Source organism: Nesoenas mayeri (genome assembly GCF_963082525.1).
Source record: "Nesoenas mayeri genome assembly, chromosome: 8".
Lineage (NCBI taxonomy): Eukaryota > Metazoa > Chordata > Aves > Columbiformes > Columbidae > Nesoenas > Nesoenas mayeri.
In genome coordinates, this window is record NC_137554.1 from 6,613,404 (window position 1) to 6,636,291 (window position 22,888).

General features: G+C 36.6%; 1 protein-coding gene across 3 annotated transcripts in view; it reads right to left on the bottom strand.

Moving 5' to 3' along the window:
• USP33 (ubiquitin specific peptidase 33) overlaps positions 1–22,888 on the bottom strand; it is a 41,920-nt gene that overhangs the window by 11,572 nt on the left and 7,460 nt on the right. For 2 of the 3 annotated variants that reach the window (XM_080349110.1, XM_080349111.1), the window contains 15 exons: positions 21,577–21,639; positions 18,976–19,128; positions 16,845–16,944; positions 14,294–14,363; positions 12,917–13,030; positions 12,109–12,187; positions 8,733–9,153; positions 8,174–8,314; positions 6,938–7,050; positions 5,617–5,789; positions 5,411–5,505; positions 4,792–4,825; positions 3,938–3,983; positions 3,020–3,200; positions 1,820–1,946 (listed from right to left, as the gene is read on the bottom strand). In XM_080349110.1, the coding sequence (XP_080205236.1) occupies positions 1,820–1,946; positions 3,020–3,200; positions 3,938–3,983; positions 4,792–4,825; positions 5,411–5,505; positions 5,617–5,789; positions 6,938–7,050; positions 8,174–8,314; positions 8,733–9,153; positions 12,109–12,187; positions 12,917–13,030; positions 14,294–14,363; positions 16,845–16,944; positions 18,976–19,128; positions 21,577–21,639 (1,910 nt within the window). The remainder of the gene's footprint in view (positions 1–1,819; positions 1,947–3,019; positions 3,201–3,937; positions 3,984–4,791; positions 4,826–5,410; positions 5,506–5,616; positions 5,790–6,937; positions 7,051–8,173; positions 8,315–8,732; positions 9,154–12,108; positions 12,188–12,916; positions 13,031–14,293; positions 14,364–16,844; positions 16,945–18,975; positions 19,129–21,576; positions 21,640–22,888) is intronic. The other variant, XM_080349112.1, reaches the window with a different exon arrangement.

Sequence of the window (22,888 nt, forward strand, 5' to 3'; positions counted from 1 at the left end):
CTCTACACTTGCCCTTGTTAAATTTCATCAGGTTATTCCCCGCTCAACTCTCCAGCCTGTCCAGGTCCCACTGGATGGCAGCACAGCTTCCAGTGTCAGCCACTCCTCCCAGCTTAGTGTCATCAGCAAACTTGCTGATAGTGTACTCTATTCCCTCGTCTAAATCGTTAATGAATATATTGAATAATACTGGCCCCAGTACTGACCCCTGATGCACTGCACTAGATACTGGCCTCCAACTAGACTCCACACCATTGACTACCACTCTCTGGCTTCCCTCCTTAAGCCAGTTTGCAACCCACCTCACTACTCTATTGTAATCACAGGAGAGGAGATAAACTCTGCCATCTGCCCAGTTCCTCTACGTGTCTCTTAAGCTAAAGCTTTGCAAACTGTACTCCTTGGGCAGATGCTCCTTATTTATCTCCAAGTAGATCCTGTAATACCCCTGCTTTTCTTGTATTCCCCTACTTTTCTCACTGAAGCTGTTCCAACTGGAAATATCTCCACTCTGCTGGTTTTAGATTGGATAGAACCTCTCTACTCCAAAAGCAGGTTGGAACCATTCATTCCGTCCTTCAAAACCCTGCCCTGAAACTTCACTCAGCATCACACAAAAGCTGGGCCACCCCTGTTAATTTACAGAGTCAAAGTTGACTCAAGGAGCTGATAAAAAGCTTCAGGTAGACCTAATGGCTGTAACAACAAGACTATTTATAGTATAGCAAAACGAGACTAAAACAGGAGGAAAAATACATGCTATGAACCCAATTAAACTACATTACCTGAAGAAATTCAGGTCAAAATTATTTAACAAAATCGTTAAAAATCTGAAAATGAAACTCGAGTAGCTAAGTTCACTTTCCAGCTGTAATTGAAAAATGCATACCCGTCTCCACTAAGCTTCCTAAAATGCACTGAAAGAACATCTATTTTGTGTGTCTGGTACTGTTTTGTGGGTACATATATTTCTTTATTAGAAATAAGATTTTATGAATGCTATTATTTAACATGTTTGCCCACAATCGGGTACAGTGCTCTCTTTCTTGGCAATATGGTGTGACATTCACATTTCCCTTTAAAAGACTTACTGAGCCAGACTCACAGGCTCAGCTCAGACAGTGGCAGGTGTGTGCGCTCCTAATGAAAGTTAAAACGTTCTCAGAACACATCTAATTTCTTGTGCAACTCTGACACAATCTATTTCACAGTCAACTTTTAGGGGAAATTTGATCTTAGTCCCAGAAATTTAGAATTTGAAAATCGAGTTAAGTTGCTTTTATGATTTCAAGTATTTCTTAGAATGAAGGCAATAATAACATGACTTCTTGCCTTTCATTTCAACTTTCAGGAAAAGACCAGTCTATGATTTCCCTGAAATTAAATTACACCACAGTAAAACCTCTGTTGTTCCACATTCCACCTGCTAAAGACTTTCCACAATTCCCTTTAGAGCTCTAATAGTTGGAGTCTATGTGTAAAACCTCCCTGTGTGCAGGATTCCCTTTCTCCAATTGAAAACAAGGTAATTGGTGGCCAGTTCTAACATTAGCCTGAAGTTCTCTTCCTAGTAATCTTACTATATTTATGCAGATTTAATTTGCATTTTAAGTTCCATACGTGTTTTAGCAGTGACAGAGCAAGTGTAAAGGACATAACTGAAGGTTTAAGTCTCTCTCCAGTACAGGCTTTTCTGGTTGGTGAAATTCTTCCACTATAATTTTCGTGGGACAGCTAATTTCTGAAAGCCGCCCAAGTGCTTAAAAAGTCATTTCCATACCTGACTAATATGAGTGTGATGGTACCTTTCATTTCTTACCTGTAGAAGAGAACATAGGCTTCTGCATTTTGTACTGTGGTTTCTGACACTTCTGTGACACTCTGGTCATCAAATTCATACCACAAATTATTTAAGTTGTTGCGACAATAAGCTATGTAATGTCCACCTAGAGTGTTAGAAACGAGAGTTATTAAAAAGTGTCCAGAGCTGTCCATTTTACTTCCTTTTTGTGTATTGCACTGCAAGTCCAAAAAAAACAAGTCTTAAATGGGAGAAACATTAAATCATTAGTAGACAGGACCCAGATACTGATTGCTCTCAAAGTCAGGATCAGCTAGTGGAAAGTAGGACACTGCTTTCAGTATATTCTTGGACTCTTCCAACAGCCTGTTGTCTAATGTATTCCTGAACCACGAGCTTCAAATCAGTGTAAGACTGTCGCTACAGTTTAACCAAACCAGTTTCCACTCTTTTCAAATCTTTGTCTGTTTTATAGCAGAAATTAGCAGAGATGTGTAAATGGCTACGTGATATCAAGACCATACTTAACTATGTTTTGGGGACTATTCATAATATATTTAAAATTATTACTATGTTTAAATACATATTCAACTGTCAATAAGAAAATAATCAAATATCTACTAAACCGATGACAAGAAGCATCATTCAGCAAACAATAAATGGAAGATGAAAAAGCATCCAGAAAAAATGGAAACTACTTCATCTAAGTAATGGATCCCTCAAGTCTGGAGAGCAGGAAGGGGTGAGTATCTTCTGTGAAAATCTACAAAGTTTCTGGCTTCAAACTTTTCTTCCTGCTATTTTCGAAATTTTATAAATACTGAAAGCACTTGGGCAGGAACAAGCTTGACATATAAGATGTTAATTCAGCTACTCATCACTGTGTAGAACAGCTGATAGCTGGTCATCTGCTGGCATGTAACATTATTTGCATATTTATACTATTCACTTTCAATAGTGCATATAGTTTTTTACTTAATATTCCAGGACATGTTAATTTTTCCCACCTCCAATTTTATTTAGGTATGCTATACAATTTCAAAATGTGTCAACTCTTTAAGAGCAAGATGGTTCAAGGTAAAAATCACAGCATTTATCTTTCAAATTATAATTACTAATGCTTATCTATTTACCCTTCAGCATATGGATATCATCCTTAAAAAGAAGTGCTGGCGTGAATATCAACTGCAAAGACAAAACAATCAACCTCATACTTACTGCTGGCAGTTCCATGATGGCAGATGACAGATAGGAGATCGTAAGTCACTATTTGAGCTGGACTGTCCTTCGCCAGGAAAGGCTGAAGATCAAGGCCTTCCAAAGGGAAGGACACGTGCGTCCCAATTTTCGTGGAAAACATAAGTTCATGTCTAAATCTTTTGAGATGAATGCACAAGATCTGTAAGAAGGATTGGCAGATTCACTCAAGGACTATACAGGCTATTATTTGCTGTTAAACAATTACACTATGCATGCCATCATTGCCTTTTATCATCCCAAATGGATCACTTTTGTCTATGGCCTGAGGCAGCTATCACAAGCTCTGTGTTCTACAGATTTATTTTTTTTAAATCAACTGTGGCTCAAGGAGTTAGAAATTAATTTGCAATTATCAAAGACATCTTACTGACAGTATTAAAAACACAGTCCTGAACAGTTACTAACACTGATGCAGCAATGAACAACACACCTCTTCTCTTCCTCAGTGCACCTATTGCACAATCTTGTCGCAAGGGACATTCATTCTTCCTGACTATTCCAGCCATCAACTCATGTTTTGAAGTGTGAGATTGGATTACTTTTAAAATGTAAAGCTACAAGCATTACTTATAGAAAAGATTTCCAGTCTGGCTGTGGTATTTAATTCTATGATCTACAGTATAAGTAAGTTCTGCAGGCTGACAGTAAGAACACAGAAAAATCCCATTCTTTTAACTTTAGTGTTAATGTACAAGGTTCACTTTCTTACAGGGTGAATAATTAAATGTTGTTCACGTTCTTAAAATAAATACCAATATGAAGATACGCTTTCATCAGGTAACGTTTTGAACACAACTTACTCCATGCAACCCATTAGTCTTACCACATTCCTAACCATGCAGAAAAAGGGCTTTAAAGTGCATGTAGTAACAGTACCTCAGGAAATTTTTGCACTTTGCAGAATTTCACTCCGTTTCTTAATCTAAACAAATAAAAAACCAAAACAATACTTAGTTCTGAAAAGGTTTTATTATATTGTGCTAGATCAGCAGAAGTCTAAGCTGAACATTACATTAGTAAATGCAAAATATTTCTGGAATGTAGACTAGACATGGAGTAGCCAAAATGATGCAAACAATGACGCTTCAAAAGAAAAGACAATCTGTACTGCTGAAAAATTCAAAGCAACAAGTACAAACAACCAAGTTGCATCTAGCTTATGATTTCTCTCGGCATAAAGAACTTTAAGCTTGGTGAAAGATGATTATTCAGCAAAAGAGAAAAAGAAATCAACTAATTTTTTTAAAGAAATTACCTACAGCAGATCACCACTTACATAGCAAGGAATAACACTCCTTTTCCACAAACACTTTGAGGATTCTTCAGACCACTTTTGTTTCTTGGTGCTTTAGTATTTAAAGCCATCGTATATTTCTTTATTTTTAACACACTGAAGTGACCTACTGTGTATCAATGAAAACTTGCTAGTAATGTAGAGGGCTAAAAGCTTCTATTTTATCAATCAAATCAATTTTAAAAGGTCTCAAATTGTAAGGAACATGAAAAAGAATTAAGCACATTTGTTTTGCAATATGGTACAGTGAGTCAGTGCTTCCCAACTCCTGCACCTTTGGAATACTAAATTCCTGACAGCCAGACCGCAAGCTGGTATCAAAAGATTAATAGCACTGTGACATATCCAACAGAAATAAAAGCCTCTTGACTAACAGAAGCATTAAAGCACTCAAATTAAGACAAGTTAAAACAAACAAAGGTAAAAGTCAGCTTACTTTTTACACCTTCCACAGCTGTACATGTTATCACCTGCAAATATCAGGGAGAAGAAAAAGAGCCATTATTCTCCAAATCCAAATAGTTATCCTTCAAGAGCATATATTTGATATTTAAAAGTCCCAAGGGAATTTATCTTTAGGTTGCATTCAATATTTAACAGTTGTAAGAATGTTGAGATACCAACTAAATAGAAAGGCTCTTACTTTTTACGCTTTCAACTATGAAGCAGTACAGAATAAACGAAAGAGATGATCCTATATAATTTAAAATGCAAATAATTTACTAAGTCCAAATTAAGGTTATGAGAATGAGTATTAATATGGTGTGTTTTGAAATTGTTATGAACCTTCACTTGATACCATTTCATGAAACCAAATTCAGATTGACTTGACATTTCTCAAGCAGCTTTCATAGGCATATCGTACCTCAAATATCCAGTTAAACGAGGAGCTTACCTTTTTGAAATGAACAATCCCATAAGAGCAAGGAATGACTAAGTCTAACAGGTGGCCTTTGCTCAATTGCATGAAGCTAATAAGATATTAATCATCTTATTGTGAAAGGAGGAAAAAAAAAAAACCCAGAAGAAACATGTTGATGTAATTAACCTCTTACCCTTGAGCTCATCTCTGGCGAAAAAGGCAGCAAGACAATCTTGTAAGGTTACAACCGGACCCCAAAACCAGCTAGGAACACATGAGACAACAAACCTGAAACATCATTGACAGAAAAGAAAGAAAACCAACAAATGTTCTGCCAGAAGAGCAGAAACTGGAATTTCAAAATAGATAAATAAACAAAACAAGGTAAATATTATTTACCTTTTGAAATATTCCATAAAAAAAGCTATCCATCCCTGGGGGGCATATGCTTCTCCACATGACCCTGCTTTGACTAGAGATGTCTGATGACTGGCAGAATGGAGTTTTGCAAGATCTTCCTTACCTGGAATAGGCAAGGACAGATCCTGGAAGGTCTCCAGGGTTACAGACAGCTAAAGAAGAAAATACAGAAAAAACACAGAGTTAAGCTTGATGAGAAAAGCAAAGTACACCATTAATTACAAAGTAATCTTCAATTTATTATTAATTGTCTTCCTACTAATCATGCAAAGCTCTTTAGTTTTTGCCTCTGGCTCCTGTTATACAAGCTCATTTCAGAAAGCTTCAGCCCATTCTTTTGACAGCACTTTACTTTGACATTATCTTGACCTGATATAACTGGACCTGCTGCAAAACAGACTCAGTTGTGCATTTGCTTTCTCCTATCCTGGATCTAGTGATCACATAGTCACACAGCAAAACATCAAACAAACTTTAAAATTTAAAAATTCTTATTTATTTTTTGAACTTGCTCACCAGTTACCCTGAGGTCTCTGTATTCTTAGCTGTAAAGCAAGCGAAGCAGTAAGGGCATGCAACTGCATCAGGGGGAGCTTTAAACTTGCTGTTGAGAAACTTGCTCCCAATGCAAAGATTTGGATCTCCAATGTTTGATACTATTGTTTTGAAACTAAAGTGGTCCACTAGACATGTTTGATAATTGACTTTATTTTAAATGAACATGTGTGCTGTTCTAAGTAATTCTATAAGCAAACAGTACAGGAAAAAAAACAACTATTCCTATATTGCACCACATCTTGCAATAGGGGACAATTTCAGAAACCAGTTAATGATTCATATGACCTGTAAGTGTCTTGAATTTTCTCAGCTTCAGTCTACCCGATAAGACTGTTTAGCAGTGTTATTGAACTACCATCTCTTACTTTTCTTTGTAACATTATGTACCTGAGAACTTATAACAGTAGCAGGTATGTATTAGAGTATTCAGAACATTAGTAGAAAATAATCCTACCTACGTAAAGTTGAAGAGCAAGCCTCTTTCTCCATCCTTGCTGTAAACCAATTCTCAAAATGTTATTTTTCAGCTCTGAGTATATATCCAGCTCAATTCAAGCTAGTCTAAACACAAAGTGCTGGTAGTAGCTGCTATTGCTATTTGAGTGAACAGGTATGAAACAACCTAAATTTCTGAGGAAATCTGCCATGAAAGAATAAAGTTACCAGAGAACAACTGCATTCATGAGTATTTGTATTGAGGAGAAAAACATACTAAATGCTACAAGTCCCCTTTCTTACTCACCCGATCACAAGTCAAGCACTGTACTGAGCTTATTATAGTTCCATCAAATATATCAGAGATAACACTCCTGTACTTCTTGCGCTTCTTCCTTTTTGGTGATGATACAGTTGAAACTATACAATGACAAGAATACAATGCTGAAAGCAGAGCAAGATATAGTGGATTCTGATTTCCTTCAACTTTGCGTAACATAATTAGAGATCACACGTATTTTGGATTAAATTATGAGCCAAGCCTTGGTTGCTATTTATTAAATATTCCTCAGAAATTACACAACCCGACTACTACTAGTACCAGGCAATTCATGTAGGTTTCTCAAGCAGTTTATGGGGGGAAAAACACCAAAAAAATTTTGCCTCTGTTTCACAAAAACCCAGATTTCCAGTCTTGAAATCTACAGCCTACTGCCATGAGATTCGTCTTGGCAGGAATCCCAATGTATAAACTTAAAAAGGCACATTTGATCTGACATTTAATTTGATTATATCTTCCTAGGAAGTTTTAACCATGTTGGGCTGAAGAGCTCATACACAAGCTTATTGTATCACAACACTGGCAGTGAGCTGAAATACACTAAATTTACTACTAGAATCCAGCCCAACAGCAGCTTATTCAGGTCTCCAGTTAGACAAATAATAAGGGGGAATTAAAAATAAAATAAATCATATATTGTTCCTTGTGCTCTAAAGCTGCAATGTCTTGTATCTAAAAGCAATAGAAGTCTAAACATTCTGGATGCTGATAAACACATCATACTGTGGAAAGTGTCAAAAAAAATACTCTAAACCGCAAAGACAGTGATAAGCATAAAGCAGTTAACGTTTACATGTGTATCTACACTATAGGTACACAGTGCTCCTTAAGCCTTGGTAAACTAAAATGCTGACTTACTGAACTTCTGCAGAGGAACCAATGCGTATGTTCTCTGAAAAGCATCACCTCTCTGTGGTACTAACTTCTCCCACATTTTCCTTCTCTCCATCCTCTCAAAGCAAATACTATTCATGCTTCAAAATAATCAGAATTTTACAGAAGTAATGGGAGTCTTATTATATGTCCAGCTTATATGATGCTCCCTCTTCCCACAAGGGATAGGGGATTAAAAAAAAACCAAACCAAATCCAAAAACCCCTAAGAACAATGCTGCATTGCTATGCAAGACGCAAGAAACAACAAAATGAAAACTGTAATACAGAGAAATTAAGTACCAGGAGAGAGAAAATAAAGGGCTGATACCTTTTTTGTGGACTGGTGCCAGTGAAGAGCATGACGAGAAGGATTTTGGAGGACTGTTTGATAAGCGTGCATTCATCCCTTCATTTGATGGCGAGGTTTGGGCTGCAGATATATCATTCATGTGGACATCATTGATGTACTCTGCAATTAATATTTGCATTATTTCATAAATTCTATCAAAAATATACTGCAGAATGAACAGATGCAATTGTTACGTAACTTATTTAACCACACTGTCAAGTCACTGGACATTTAGGAATGAATCACCATATAAATTAACAAGCCTTTAAGTTAAGAACAAACACAAAACAACTCCACTCTCCTGGGTTATCTGAAACGCGACCCAGTACAAATCTTTAGCTTCTCAAGGGAATTCAAGTTGAATTTAGAACACCTAAACTGAAAAAATAAATTAAGGCGGCGCATTATTTACAAGTAAATCCATCTACCCTATTTGACCTATACCTGTCTAGTGTATTCTACTGTAACTCATTCCCACTCACACAGATATTATGATTAAGAATTTGACTAGTTCAATGGCGCATTAGTAATGCATTACCTGAGAATCTGCTGTGTATCTGTACTTTAACAGTTCCTTGATTATTTAGAAATTCAGGGCTCTCTGCAGCAGTGTTCGTGTCTTTTTCCAGGTCTTCTATAGAATTTGCTCGTTTCAGCTTGTTGCTTGATACTTTTTCCTTCTGCCAATCCTTGGACGTGATTGAGTTGTTATCATCATCCTGAATTAACATGGTTGTCTCCGCAGGATCCTCTAAGACAGGTTTGAAAATACCATCGCTTTCTGGTTTATCACAGGTACCACAGGATTCACAGGGCTGAAAGCCGACATCTGACTGGCTCTTGTCTTCTTCCATGCTCTCTTCAACACTCACAGGCTGGGCATCTTCCAGTTCCACAACTGGTTCTTTAAGCTCTTCATGAAGCAAATCCATTAGACAACGCAAAAACTCTTGTGCATCCTAGGATTTTAAACAAGTTTTACAGTATTATTCCATTTTATTTGGAAAGTACTAAAGTCATTTCAGGAAAAGATACAGATCGCTTAAATGAAAGCAGCAGCTGTTCAAGAAGAATAAGGTAAAGTCCTCTGTCCCATGACTAATATTCAAAAGAAATTGCATTGCCAGATCACATATTTTTTCTTGCATGTCACAAGTATCATACAAGTTTCCTCCAAAATACTGCAGTTCCCAAAAAGCTTCTTTCAACAACTTCAACAAAAATACAGCCACAGCTTATATGAATGATAAATGTAAATCGAGCAACTACCACCAGTGTGGTCAAGATTCCGGTTGTGCTGGTAAAGGAACATTTTAGGGACAGTTTTTTAAAGCCTTATGCAGCAGCATCAGCAATGCAATCAGAGCCTTGCTTTCCCTGTGTATGGAAATACTCTATTAAGAAGTATTATGATGCACTTAGCCCATCTTTCCAATTGCATCATACTGCCTACAAGATCTCTATTCTTCTCAAGCCTGGACAAGATTCCTCAACTATCAGTGTTTCCACAAAGAGCTGTCAAGTACTACTACAAGTCTAATCCATGTTTCAAAATACCTTAAAAGCCATCAAATTTCAACAATCTACGCAGCAGCTTGGTTCCTGGCAATAGAGAGTATCTAATAAAGCAAGCATGGGAGAAAACAACAGTCTCTTCTTGGCACCTACTACTGCTTCTATTTTCTTTTTTTGTATTTGGGTTGTTCATAATAGTAACTTCTGCTGCTCAACATTCCCATCCATCATAGCAATCAGTTATTATGCTCACAACTGCTGACTGAAAAACATTCTTCTTAAAAACTACATCTATCCGATTTGAGATTCAAGTTTGGGTAATTAACAAAAATCTAGAATGACTATTTGCTGGTAATCCTTTTACAAAAAAAAAAAAAGAAAAAAAAAAGGACTCAAATCTTGAGACACAGATTAATTGATAAATTCATTGAGCAAAATAATTTCTTCTTCTACCTGAGTATAGGACACGGCTGCCCAACTGGCGATGCTGGGCAATAGGAGAGTGTTGGTCATGAAAGACCTGCTTTGTTGGAATTGTTGCCACGAAACCTCCTAAACATACAACTGAAGTGTGAACCAGGCAGAACCTAAAAAGGTTCCCCTTAAGTGTTGCTCTGCATGAAAAAAGACATTCTCAGTGTTCAAAGCTGCAAGAACCAAGTTTCCATACAGTTTATTTATTATGGCTGTGCTGCCATCCAGCGAGACCTGGACAGGCTGGAAAGTTGAGTGGAGAAAAATTTAATGAAATATAACAAGGGCAAGTGTAGAGTCTTGAATCTGGGCAGGAACAACCCCGGGTTCCAGTGTAAGTTGGGGAACGACCTATTAGAGAGCAGCGTAGGGGAAAGGGACCTGGGGGTCCTGGGGACAGCAGGGTGACCATGAGCCAGCACTGGGCCCTTGTGGCCAGGAAGCCAATGGTACCTGGGGTGGGTTACAAGGTCAGTAGGTCAGAGAGGTTCTCCTGCCCCTCTGCTCTGCCCTGGGGAGACCACACCTGGAATCTTGTGTCCAGTTCTGGGCCCTCAGTTCCAGCAGGACAGGGAACTGCTGGAGAGAGTCCAGCGCAGCCACCAAGATGCTGAAGGGAGTGGAGCATCTCCCGTGTGAGGAAAGGCTGAGGGAGCTGGGGCTCTTTAGCTTGGAGAAGAGGACACTGAGGGGTGACCTCATTAATGTTTACAGATATATAAAGGGTGAGTGTCAGGAGGATGGAGCCAGGTTCCTCTCGGTGACAACCAATGATAGGACAAGAGGTAATGGGTTCAAACTGGAACACAAGAGGTTCCACTTAAATTTGAGAAGAAACTTCTCAGTAAGTTTAAGAGACGCTGGAACAGGCTGCCCAGACATTCCAACCCGCCTGGACACCTTCCTGTGTAACTTCATCTGGGTGTTCCTGCTCCATGGGGGGTTGCACTGGATGAGCTTTTGAGGCCCCTTCCAATCCCTGACATTCTAGGATTCTGTGATTTGCAGTTATCAGGACTGATACTTTGCCAGAAATTCATGGAGCTCTTAAGAAATTAATGAATAAATTAAAAAAAATTTATATTACTACTTAAAACATTTACTTTACAGCTACACACAGCATTTGAACATTAAAATGTGCTCTAATCCTCCACTTCACGAATACAAGACATGTTAACTGAAACAGCAAAATTCCTTTGAATAACAGCAGATTCCTGGAAGATATGAGTAAGCTTTTCTAATAAGAGGGTTTCATTTTTTCCTCCAGCCCAAAACCTTTCAATAAAGTACTGCAAACCATATGAACGCAGCAAGATATTATAAGAAGGATCAACTGAAGAATGCCTTTACTATGTGATAACCCATGCCTCTAACAAGTCACCAGCTTACAGCTCCTGCAATACTGCTTACTAAACACAAACTGGTGTGTTGTTTTGGTTATGGTTTTTTTGGTTGGTTGGTTTTGGGTTTTTTGTTTTGTTTGTTGTTTTTTTCCCCCCCCCCCCCCCAAAAAAAATACTAAATGAAAATGGTATATTGCATTTTTTTTTACAGGTAGATGAATATAAAAAATAATTCTATTCTTTTATATTTTTAACACCTTTGTTTTCTGGCACTGCTCAAATGTTAGCACTATTATTTTACACAAAGCGAATGACTTAGATACATATTCTTTTAATTTTCCTGGAAAAAGGGAAAATGAGTTATTCTCCGAAGTTGAAGGCCTTTCAAGAATTTTATATATACAAACATAAAACCCGACTTAACTGTTGGTAGTTTGGTTTCAGATAATCTACATTTGAAGCATATAAACTTTGTTGCATATGCTTTAAACAAATATAGGAAGCATATCTTAAGCATTAAGTTTAAAAAGAAGAGATAACATTATGGCTTAGGCAGATTTAAAAGACATCAGAAAGTTTTACCTGTTGAGAGTAGCCTCGAAACATTGGATTAACAGTTTTAATTCCTTGAAATAAACCAGTAGGAACGACAGAACCAGGTCTAAAGAAAAACAAGTTTCAAATATATGAATACATATAGGAAAGAAATCAAGCATTTAAGTGCAATTTCCTATCTTTACTAGAATCATAAATTTAGCTGCAAGTGAACTACAGCACCTCTAACACCAATAATATTAATCTTAACCAAACATAATATTGGTGCTGAATAATTAACAATACAATTTTTGAAAAAAGTCTGTCATTCAACAGAAACAGAGACGGTATCAGGACTTTAATGCCACATTTCTTGTCAGCGAATCAGATGACAAGTCAGACATACTCTTGGCAGTATGCACAACTACTGTTTCTGGACCATTGTACTTATATTTTAAAGTATCTTCTTAGAGATAACAGAAATTCCACATAAGGAAATAAGACAAATTGATAAAACATTGAAGGACACCAAGAGGATAAAGTAACAACATTTTAGTGTATTTCTGACAGATACAAACTTATTTTTAAAAGCTTAATGCTATTTTGTGTAGTGCTTATCACCTATTTCTTGTCAGATCTTCCTTACTGCAATTTACATCAATTATTTGTCTTGTCTTTGGTAATATGGAAAAGAACAGGTTATAAGGAGTGTTTAAATCTTTCAAGTTAGTCTCTCCTTCCTTAATTTATGAGCGTAATTCTGTGATACACAAAAATAACAATTAGAAGATTAATGCATCCTTCATGACTCCAGAGTTTATTTGTAATCATTTAATCAGCAAAATTATTTAATCACCTGCTTTTGTGCCAGAGTTCTGTCATCAGCTTGAGGTAACTTTTACAGATTGCCGGTTTCTTATCTGTTCTAGCTAAGCCTCCGCAGTCAAGAAAAAAGTGCGTCAAAGGTGGGCTGATTAAAAAGAAGAAGACAGTATTTTCTTTAGGTTGTTGCAGGTCTTTAAAATACAAGAGGAAATCTGCATTTCATACAAGAGTATGAAAACAGAAGAATACTATTATGTAATTGACATCCTTAAATGCTGTAACCAAATATTTCCTAGTTGGATTTCAGCAGTCCAGCAACGCTGCTCCTCAGACATATTCTGGCATTTATGAAAGCACTAGAACTGTCTAATGGGATTGAAATTCAAGGCAGTTCCTACCGGCCATCACACAAGGACACACGCACCACTGCGGTGACTGTCACCCAAGTCTAGTCCACAAACAGCATCTCAAACAAATCATCTTCTCTCTAGAATCCACATGATGTTTGTAAATTATTTATCTGTCTACATGCAGCGTTGGCAACTCGCACACTCTCTCACTGCTCTCTCTTCAACCTCCCTTTGGAAGTCCCAAACCCTGATACAGATCGGACGTGTCTGCGCCCAGGGCAGGTGGTGTTCCAGCACACTTGCAAAATTTGCCATTTCTCAATGGAGTCATCTCCTCATGTCCAGTTCTTTACCTTCTAGAGAGATTTGCCTCATTCTCCTCAGTTCTCCTTCGTTGAAGGATCTCAGTGAACTCTACTCAGCCCTGTTTCCTGCCTTGGACTGCAGCCAAAAGCAGATCTATGAGCTTTGCTCAAGTGCTGTCCCACTCAACCATTTCAAGCGCAAGAACTCTGGAGCTGGACAGCGGGTTTATCTCTTCAACTTTTGTAGATTTCCCCTTCATGAACTTGTCTGGCATCCCCATGGGATGAGAAGGTTTTGTATTCTAGCCATGCCTACGGTGATGCAGCATAAAACATCCCAGATGCAATGTTTGTAAGGACTGAATTTGGGCCTTTTCAGCTTAACATGTCTCTTTTTTTTTTTTATTACAGTTTATTCTTATGCATTTCCTTTGATTTGTTCTACAGCACAAAACAAAACCACAAAATTAATAGCTTTTATCAGATTTTCTTCTAATCTCTAGAACTGCATATATTTTTATTTAGGACAGTGAGGAATTAAAATAGAACGGGGGAAAAGCTGAGTAGCCCGTAGACCACAATACCTTTTTCTTTTCCTATCAGTGACACAATTGTTTGTAGTATAAAAGACTGAGATCAAACAAATAAATGGCTTCTACCATGGCAGTGCAGCCCTCTAAAATCCTTAAGTCCATGTTGAGAAAATGCATGTATAAGCAAATATAAAATTACATTTACAACCATTTTCCTTACCAGTTGGAAAGAGCTTGTAAAGCTGCATTCATGTAACAAGTGTTTCCAATATTTTTTAATCCTGTTAGACCTGAAAAACGGGATGAATATTCAGCAAGTAGGTTAATCCAATACAGGACATATTAAAGAAAATACTTCTTAGAAAATATGTACTAATTAAAATACTTGTGTAACACTTCTGATGCCAATTATAATGCAGAGTTCTAACTAAAAGAAATATAGATTAGTATTCCTTTAGGAGTCCTAACAAGATGAAGTAATTAAGTGTTTTGATTTTGACTTACTAGAACACTTGAGACAAGTAGACTGTGTTCACCTTATTAACTTCTGTTTTACGACAGCTGTAGATTGTGATTTAAAATATGTTTATCAATATTTAAGTTTTACTGGAACTTAAAGATTTATGTGTTCAGTTAAACTGTTGCTATGCTGCATTTGCAACCATTAATCATATCACCAAAAGCTTCTCAAGGAAGATTTCATTCTTCTGTCTCAAGTTCATACCAGTAGTCAGATTACACTCAATATTCAAAACCTACTCAGCATGTGATTATCCCAGAATGAGAATTATAATTACCTACAATCAGTCTTTATCTATGTCAATTATATACCCTTTTATACACAGACTGCTCAGTTTCAATTTCCCCACTGAATTAATTTTCAAGCCTAGATTGTTTACTTTCTTTACCAATATCCATATATCGTTTTTCCACACACAAAGTTACAATTAACCTATATTCTTTCAGTGATCATGGAGTCATGAAAAACATTCTCTAAATATTTAAGGAAAGGCTACTTAAACAAGTCATAATTATCATATGATCTCAATTGAAGAAATCTGAAACACTTGCTATACATAGCTATTAAACTGTTAAATTAATGAAGTAATTTCAAAATAAAATTGCTTTTGTGTGAGAAAACAGTAACATTTATAAGCAAAGTATCAATAAGACTGGAAAACAAAATATTCAGCAATCAACACCATTGGCCCTATGCAATCCTTGAAATATAGGAACTACTCCTAGCATTTTAGTCTGATGCAGAACAATAAAACTTACTAAGAAAATCCTTTCACATCTAAACACAAGTTTGGTTACCCTAGTTGAATTTTATAATGCACAGAGCTTCATTTGAAAGCTTTAAGAGGTTTTTAAACTATCTGTATGAATGGAAATATAGTCCTGCTTCCCACATCTGAACCTGCATTCTACCTTTCCAATTTCTGCAACAAAAATGATGGTCATTCTTACTGAAACAGGAAAGCAAGAACAGCCATAGGATTTTGTTAACAGCAGAAGATACATCAGGAAGAGACTCTTACTGCAGTTTTCCAACCTCCAGTTGCAAGGAAAGTTTTCTAATAGACTTTTCTTGCAAAGATATATTCTAGTGTTTGCTTCATCAAAAGCATTTTAAAATAAATTTTAAGAATGAAGATTGAGCTAAAGAAGTTTTTTCCTTTAAATTTGAGCACTGCATTAACACAGTCACATCAATATTAATGGGGACTTTAATGCAATTCGACTCATATATGAGGTCTATATAAGCTACATTCCCCAAAAACATTAAGAGGACAAGGCACATAAATACACATATTGTTAGGAGAAACTAACTGGGAATAAAACACATGGTTTAGTGATTTAAGGGCAGATGGCAAATTAGTAGAGTGGTGACATATCCAGAAAGACCGTGCCAGACAACAGAAGGGGCAAAGCAGGTTTTTTGGCCAATGCCAGCAGACTTAGGAGAGGCGAAGCTGGCAGTAGATGAGTAAAGGGAAATGAGATCCATGAATTAGAATAACTAACTCTTTCATCATCACTGATGGAAAACAAACTGCCTTGACATATGCACTGGCATCTCAAACACAATACCTTAATCTGCTGGTCAGATTTCTCTGACACAATAGTAGTTATTATAGAAAAATTTTCTTTACTAACAAGTACATATATCCTTTTTAAAAGGATCAATACCAATTTGAGCCTTTCAAAAAATAATTACTATGTTCTCTTATGAAATGAGAAATCAAGGCTTCACTGTTTAGGGTTTCATCCACTCTCATTTTCATCTTCACAATTGTTTAACATTAGGGTGGTGTAACCTTTTTATCAGAAAGCTTGGCAGCACATCAAATCCATTACCAAAAAGGAGAAAACAAAACCCCCCCAAACCCATATGGGATACTACGGGTTCAGAAAAGGGTCGTGCAAAAACGCAGGAAAGCATTCAAATCAGGAACTTTTAGGACAGGAGAAAACATTACATTTTATAATAAAAAGCTACTTTGACCAGAGTGGCTAGAACACCAGCTACACTAAACATCACTCCAACATGCTTTCTTATTTTTGTTGGTGTTTCCATGGGTGCACTACATTGACCACCGCAGCTTCTGCTCTGAAGATAAGCAAAGATTGCTGCAAAGAAGGTGAAACTAAAAATAAATGTCTTAGTTGGAGTAGAATAGTAAACAGTTCCACTTGGAAGAGAACCAGACTTGGAGACATACACATGTGACAAAGGGCAACAAAGCACTGGAATTTACTTTTATTACCTCTAGTCTTTAACTCATCTTCTTCCACTTCTGTATCTAAGTCGTCAAAGACAGCTGCTAATGGAATCTTCAGTGTGGGATTACTAGGTATTTTAAAATCCTTATAAGGAGAAAAAGAAAAACAAGTATATTTACTTGTATTCATTCATGTAATTTCACCAACAAATCTAGGAACTGAAAATTATATTAATTCATTTTGAAATCACACTGCACATAAAGTGAGAACACTACAATTCCACAGCTACCCTGAAAAAGTTTAACTAAGAAAAACCTCACGTTTTTGTTTTCAGATTAGCAGTGACACCATTGCATGATTTTATAACAACAGCCGAACAATCAAAACGAAGCAAGTTACAGTGTTTCTTTCCCTTGGATAACAAACCGTAAACCAGCACTGAAAAGCTAACATAGCTGTCATGCCATAAAAGTTAGCGTATATGTTTTTGATATGCCACCAGATGGCTCACTACATTTAATGAAGACAAACTGCTGGAAGCAAAATGTACAAATCCAAAAGCAGAGTATTAGGCGGGCAGACATTTATTGCATGACAAGCTCTTTTTGTAAGCATATAAATAAAAACTCTCAACAAGATGTTTGACAGACTTTGCAAGTTGTACTGTTTTTTCTGTATATCGTTGCCATTTCCTTGGAAGATTAAAAAAGGTTAAGTATAGTAGTAGTTTAGAAGTCTGAACCCAGCTTGGTATCAAGTCACCAGAATTTCTGGACAGCAAAAATTTAATATTCAACGGTATTATTCCAAGTAACCAAGTTACCTGCCATTTCTATACAGCAAATATGCAATAAAGAAATAAGACCTTTTTCAGATACATGCATTATGCTAAACGATCATACTTAAGAAATTGCAACATAACCTTTTCCCCAGACAACATTTATCTGGAAAGGATATTATCAGAGTAAATAGCACCGATGCCAGTGAAGACGAATGTAACTGGGAGAAGATAACAGAACAAACCAAACCTAAACAAATATTGAAACTGCAGAAGAAGATAAGCAAATAGCATAACTCAAAATTCTCCATATGTCTGCTTTGCTCATTTTTCTCCTCTAACTTGTCTACAATACTAGCTAATACTTTATCCATTATTTCACTCTTCAGCTACTGTGTTAATTGTTAATAAATGTGGAGTTAGGAACAGCTAAGGACTTTTAAAAAGTCTTGTCTTTGATGCCATGATCATATAAAACACTACAATCTTCAGGCTGTGTTTTGCTTGACTAACAGCAACTTCCCAGACATTGGCCATATTTTTCTCCTTGGCATATTTATACTCCAAACTGCCACAGAACACTATTGGCACTCTCCCAGTTTCTCATTTGATACTTATTTTTCCACATAAATCTAACACAATGTATTTGTCATTCTACACCAAAAGTATACACATATATAGAATATACACAGGTTCCTACCGCCTTCTTAGTAAATTCTTGCATAGTAGTTAAATTCTTAACAATTCAGGACTGTTTGTGTGTATGCCATATCACTGGAAAAATTTTCCCCTACACACACGTATATACACAAATCAAGACTTTTTCAGTCATTTATCAAAACTGAAAATTAGACATGTTTAAACCTCAGAAACCAAGTTATAGGAATCCTTTTAAGGGTCTTATATTACCAGCTGAATGAGGTTAACAATTAGTATATATTTCTCCAAAAGTACTGTGCTTGTGTGAATGAATTTGTATCTCAGGCAAGTATCCATAAACCCATCCTAGGACACTCTGCTGCTCCCTGTATGTTAGCCAGCAATTACTGTAATGAGTTTGGTAAATTAACGTTTGCAAGAGCTGGCAGAAGGGGAAGCACAGATGAATTATTCCAATCTTGTAACCTTAACTTTAACCCTGTACTTTTGCTATAGCTTACAGTTTATTGTAGATTACAAACAACTGGACAGCCAGATGAAAAAAGTGTTCTTAGGAAGCATGCAGTACACAGACAGAACATAAAAGCTGGGCACCATCTTTTTAAAGAATTTCTTTAATAGAGAGAAATTAAGGTTCAGCCACAAGAAAGGAAGAAATGTCAGTATCTCACTCGAAAGAAGCCACAATGGTCACTGCAAAGCTACAGCTGCCTTTGTTTCATTAGGTTAAAAAATACCTGCACGCTATTTTCTTGTGCGTGGTGAGACAGTCTTGCATTTGGTAGTGGAGAATGAGATCTTAATTTTCTATCCAGGAATACTTCCTTACTACAGGCATAACACCAAACCCGGAGCGTAGTAAGGTTGACAGTTAGACAGTGTTTTGTCTCCTAAAACAGAACAAAACCCAAAATTATGACTCAGAAATTTGGCATCATTAAATACTGCTACACGCAACCTAGAACAGAAGTATTAAAATTCTAGATCTTTCAACAATGAAACAAATACGTATGTTAGAATATTTTTTTAAAAAAAGAAGCAGTTCAATTACTGATATTTTAGCACAAACTATCCAGTGCTCGTTTTTAATACAAGTCACTCAAATTAGCAACAAGGTGCAATCAGAATCTAAGCCACTGTCATATCTGACATGCTTTTGTGTAATTACAAAACAAGAAGAAAGCCTGTTGTCAGAGGTGTTACAATTCACAACAAACTAGTTTTCCCAGCATGTCTGCTATTGCTCATAATGGCAAGCTGTCTCCTGTACAGTAAGGGCAGTGTTTATTTCTAGTGATCTGCTGTAGGAAATTCAAGTTATTTAACAATCAACCAGAAGAGTAAGATAAGATTTTTAGTTCAGTTACAGTAGGAGGTGCTCATATCAAAACAAACAAGTTCTCTTGTTGACAGCTTTATCCTGTGAAGCAATATAAAAATCTGACAGATGGGGAACAGTTTTACTGTTCTAATCTTCATCTTTCTTTTTTTAACCTCTTTGCTTACTGTAGGATTGCATACAGTTACTATCTCCTCCAAATATTTCCACCAGTCCTTCCTGTATTTCTTCCTTATACACAAGCACCAGTCATGTTTATAGACAATGAGGGATCTGCTAGAAATTAGGAAAATACTGCAATTGCTGCAGGATGCCCAAGTTCTTCTTCCTCTCATTTAATAAGGCCTTGTACAAGAACAATGTTTTTAATATAAAATGTTGGCTCTGATTTCATTAAGTAGCCCTCACCATCAAAAAACATCACAAACATCAGACAATTTAAATCATAAGAATATGTTTGATTCTGTAGCTTAAGCTGAATACATAATTACAAGTCTTCAGAGCAATAGCTTATTACTTTTCTTGAAGAAGACACAATGACCGTGATTATTTGTGGTACAGGGAGCCTTGCTGGTGGAAAGTGGAGTAAACAGAAATAAACTGATTCATGTCAACCTCGTTTCTCCCAGTGAGTTTATTGAGATTGTTACTGAACAAAAAATCCAGACATTTTAATTCAGCAACAAGAAAAATCAAGACAAGGATGACACTGAAAGCAAACAAACTATCTATTCCCTTTCTCTTACCTGGAAAGTACATAACATTGCTAGAACACCATGTAAACCAGGAATTAACTACTGTAGAAAGCCAAGAGGTATAAAATTGTAGGCAAGAAATTCAGGGACCATCCACTCCCCAACTGCACTACAAGCAGCTCATTTATTTACCTATTTATTTACCTATTGTAAAGGCTTTAGAACTATGACTCAGCTTAAGCAGGTGACAAAAAAAAGAGTAGTATTTATATAGATTTATATTAATGAACTATTGATTTGTATAAATACGCACTCCTCTCACGGTTCTGCTTCAAAAAAAGTCAGGAGTGGTGGTAAAATGCTTCCATGAAGCATCCATCTACTTGTAAAACTCTGGTGTATACTTTTTGTCCATTTAAAAAACACTAAGAAAAAAACCTTGGTGAATTTTAAGACAACAATTGCCCAGTGTGGAACCTCAGATGTATTTTCTGACAGGCAAACTGTAAACTGGTGACAGGAATTTCATTTAATTGAAAAGTCAGCAATTTTGAAATGACAGATTAATAAAAGTACCATCCCTCTGTCCTCAGTACATTTGTTAAGAGAGAACGAAACATCTCATATCATTCATTTCGGCAAGTGTGCACAGAACAGACAGTGAGTTTAAGACCCAAACAGATGCATTGAAGCTGTCCAGCATTGCCAGAACTTGGCATGCTGAGCACCACAGTGCACACACTCCACTGCTCCTACAAAGCTGGGCCCAAAACCACGACACAGCAGGAAAGGATACGCTCAGCTCAGGCTACAGGTTCTTTATCAGTAGCCATTGGAACAAGAAGCCTAATGCAGAAGCAAAGCACCTGTTTCTGGTAATTTATGTATCCTATGTTCAGCTCTCACCTTCATTAATCCAACTTCCCTCCTCTTTCCATCAGGCAACCACAATCCCAAAAAGTTAGTCTGAAGTAGTGAAGTACTCCATATAAGCTGAAGTACTCAAGAAGTCTCTTGATCATGCATCTTGAAAAGTCAATGGTGATTGTTCTTTTTTTAACTTTCACAATGTTCTTTTAAGGAGCACAATAATGTTACAATTACATTAACTATGCAGCTGCACAAAGACTAAACTCACTCTTAAATTACTAAGTCCTGCTTCTATAGATGAAGAACAACCATAACTAATCAAACTTCCAAACAGTTATGCTAACACAGGCTATTGACTTCACCAAAATGAGTAAAAAGAGTCTTCTAATTCTACTTCACTGCTTCAAGTAACTATTACTAACAGATACACGTACCTGGGAATGGGTGGTACTGTGATCGACATAGGATTCACCACAGCCAACATATGTACATCTGTTCTGTTGAACAAAATACAAAGAAGTATATGGAATTAAAAAGTGGTGTCAAACATGTTTACAGAATAGGAATATACTGCCAGTCCCTCTAAAATTCACTCGAATTTCAAACTTGCAGAGTCCTACACAAACCAAGAGGCATGCATAGTAAGCGTTAAAATAAATATCACCAAAAGCAAACAAGAATGCTGCACGATTTAACTCAACTCCTCTCGCTGGTAGACAGTGTTAGATATTTAATGTATTTGGAATATAATTTTTTGGCCATTTTGGTATATTTATTCAGATTAAGGTCAACATGGTTTTTTACATTTCATGGCTTATTAAAGATTGTTACAGAAAATATGAAGTTAGCCCAGTGTCTAAAATACTGAACTCCAACAGCCTCGGAACATGACACATTTATACCAAAACACCCGTATGCCCATCTCTGCAGTGCCTGCTATCAGAGTATTACTTCACAATTAATTAATTCTCTCCCTTTAAATAAGAGTTTCCAGCACAACATGGATAACTACTCACTACATTCTACTTACAACATGCAAAATAATTGTTAATTTTAATTGTGCTAATTGCAAAACATATTGGGCTGAGTTGAGTGTGGAATCTTGCAGCTGCCAGTCCTCAAGCAATTTTCATTAATACCTCATTTGCATGAGTCAAGACAATCACGTTAATGAGTACAGCATGTTATCTGTATAACTCTCTAAACACGTTAATTTATACAATCAAATAGCAGCTTAACACAGTCAATTTTCTATATTAACCAGTCATCGATGTTTGTTAAGTTACAGATAGTTAACATGCTGGCATCTCACCATGTTTTTCTACTGAAAAAGGTGAAGGCAATACGCCAATCCAAGCGGAGACACATCACAGCATGACACTAAGTGTCTTACTGCAATTAGAAAACTCTCCTATGGAAATGGTGGTATGAAAATAAGTTTTTCAGTAACAGTTTAAGAGACAAATTAAAATAAACACGTTCTAAGCTTCACAGCAGCTTTCCCACCTGCCAGGTTCATCCGTGAACGCCTCTTCCTACTCTCTAGAGGGTTTTTATATGTAATTAAACTTCAAGCCATCTAACAGAAAGACATTAAATATTGTTTCTTTCCCCCTTCGTTTCTATCTCTTACTGACAGAAGCAGCAAAATAATCTGATCTCTTGCTACCATAATCGACTAAAAAGGAAACTAATGAAGTAGATTTAATAAAATATACATACGCATACCTAAAGGTTGGCATGTCA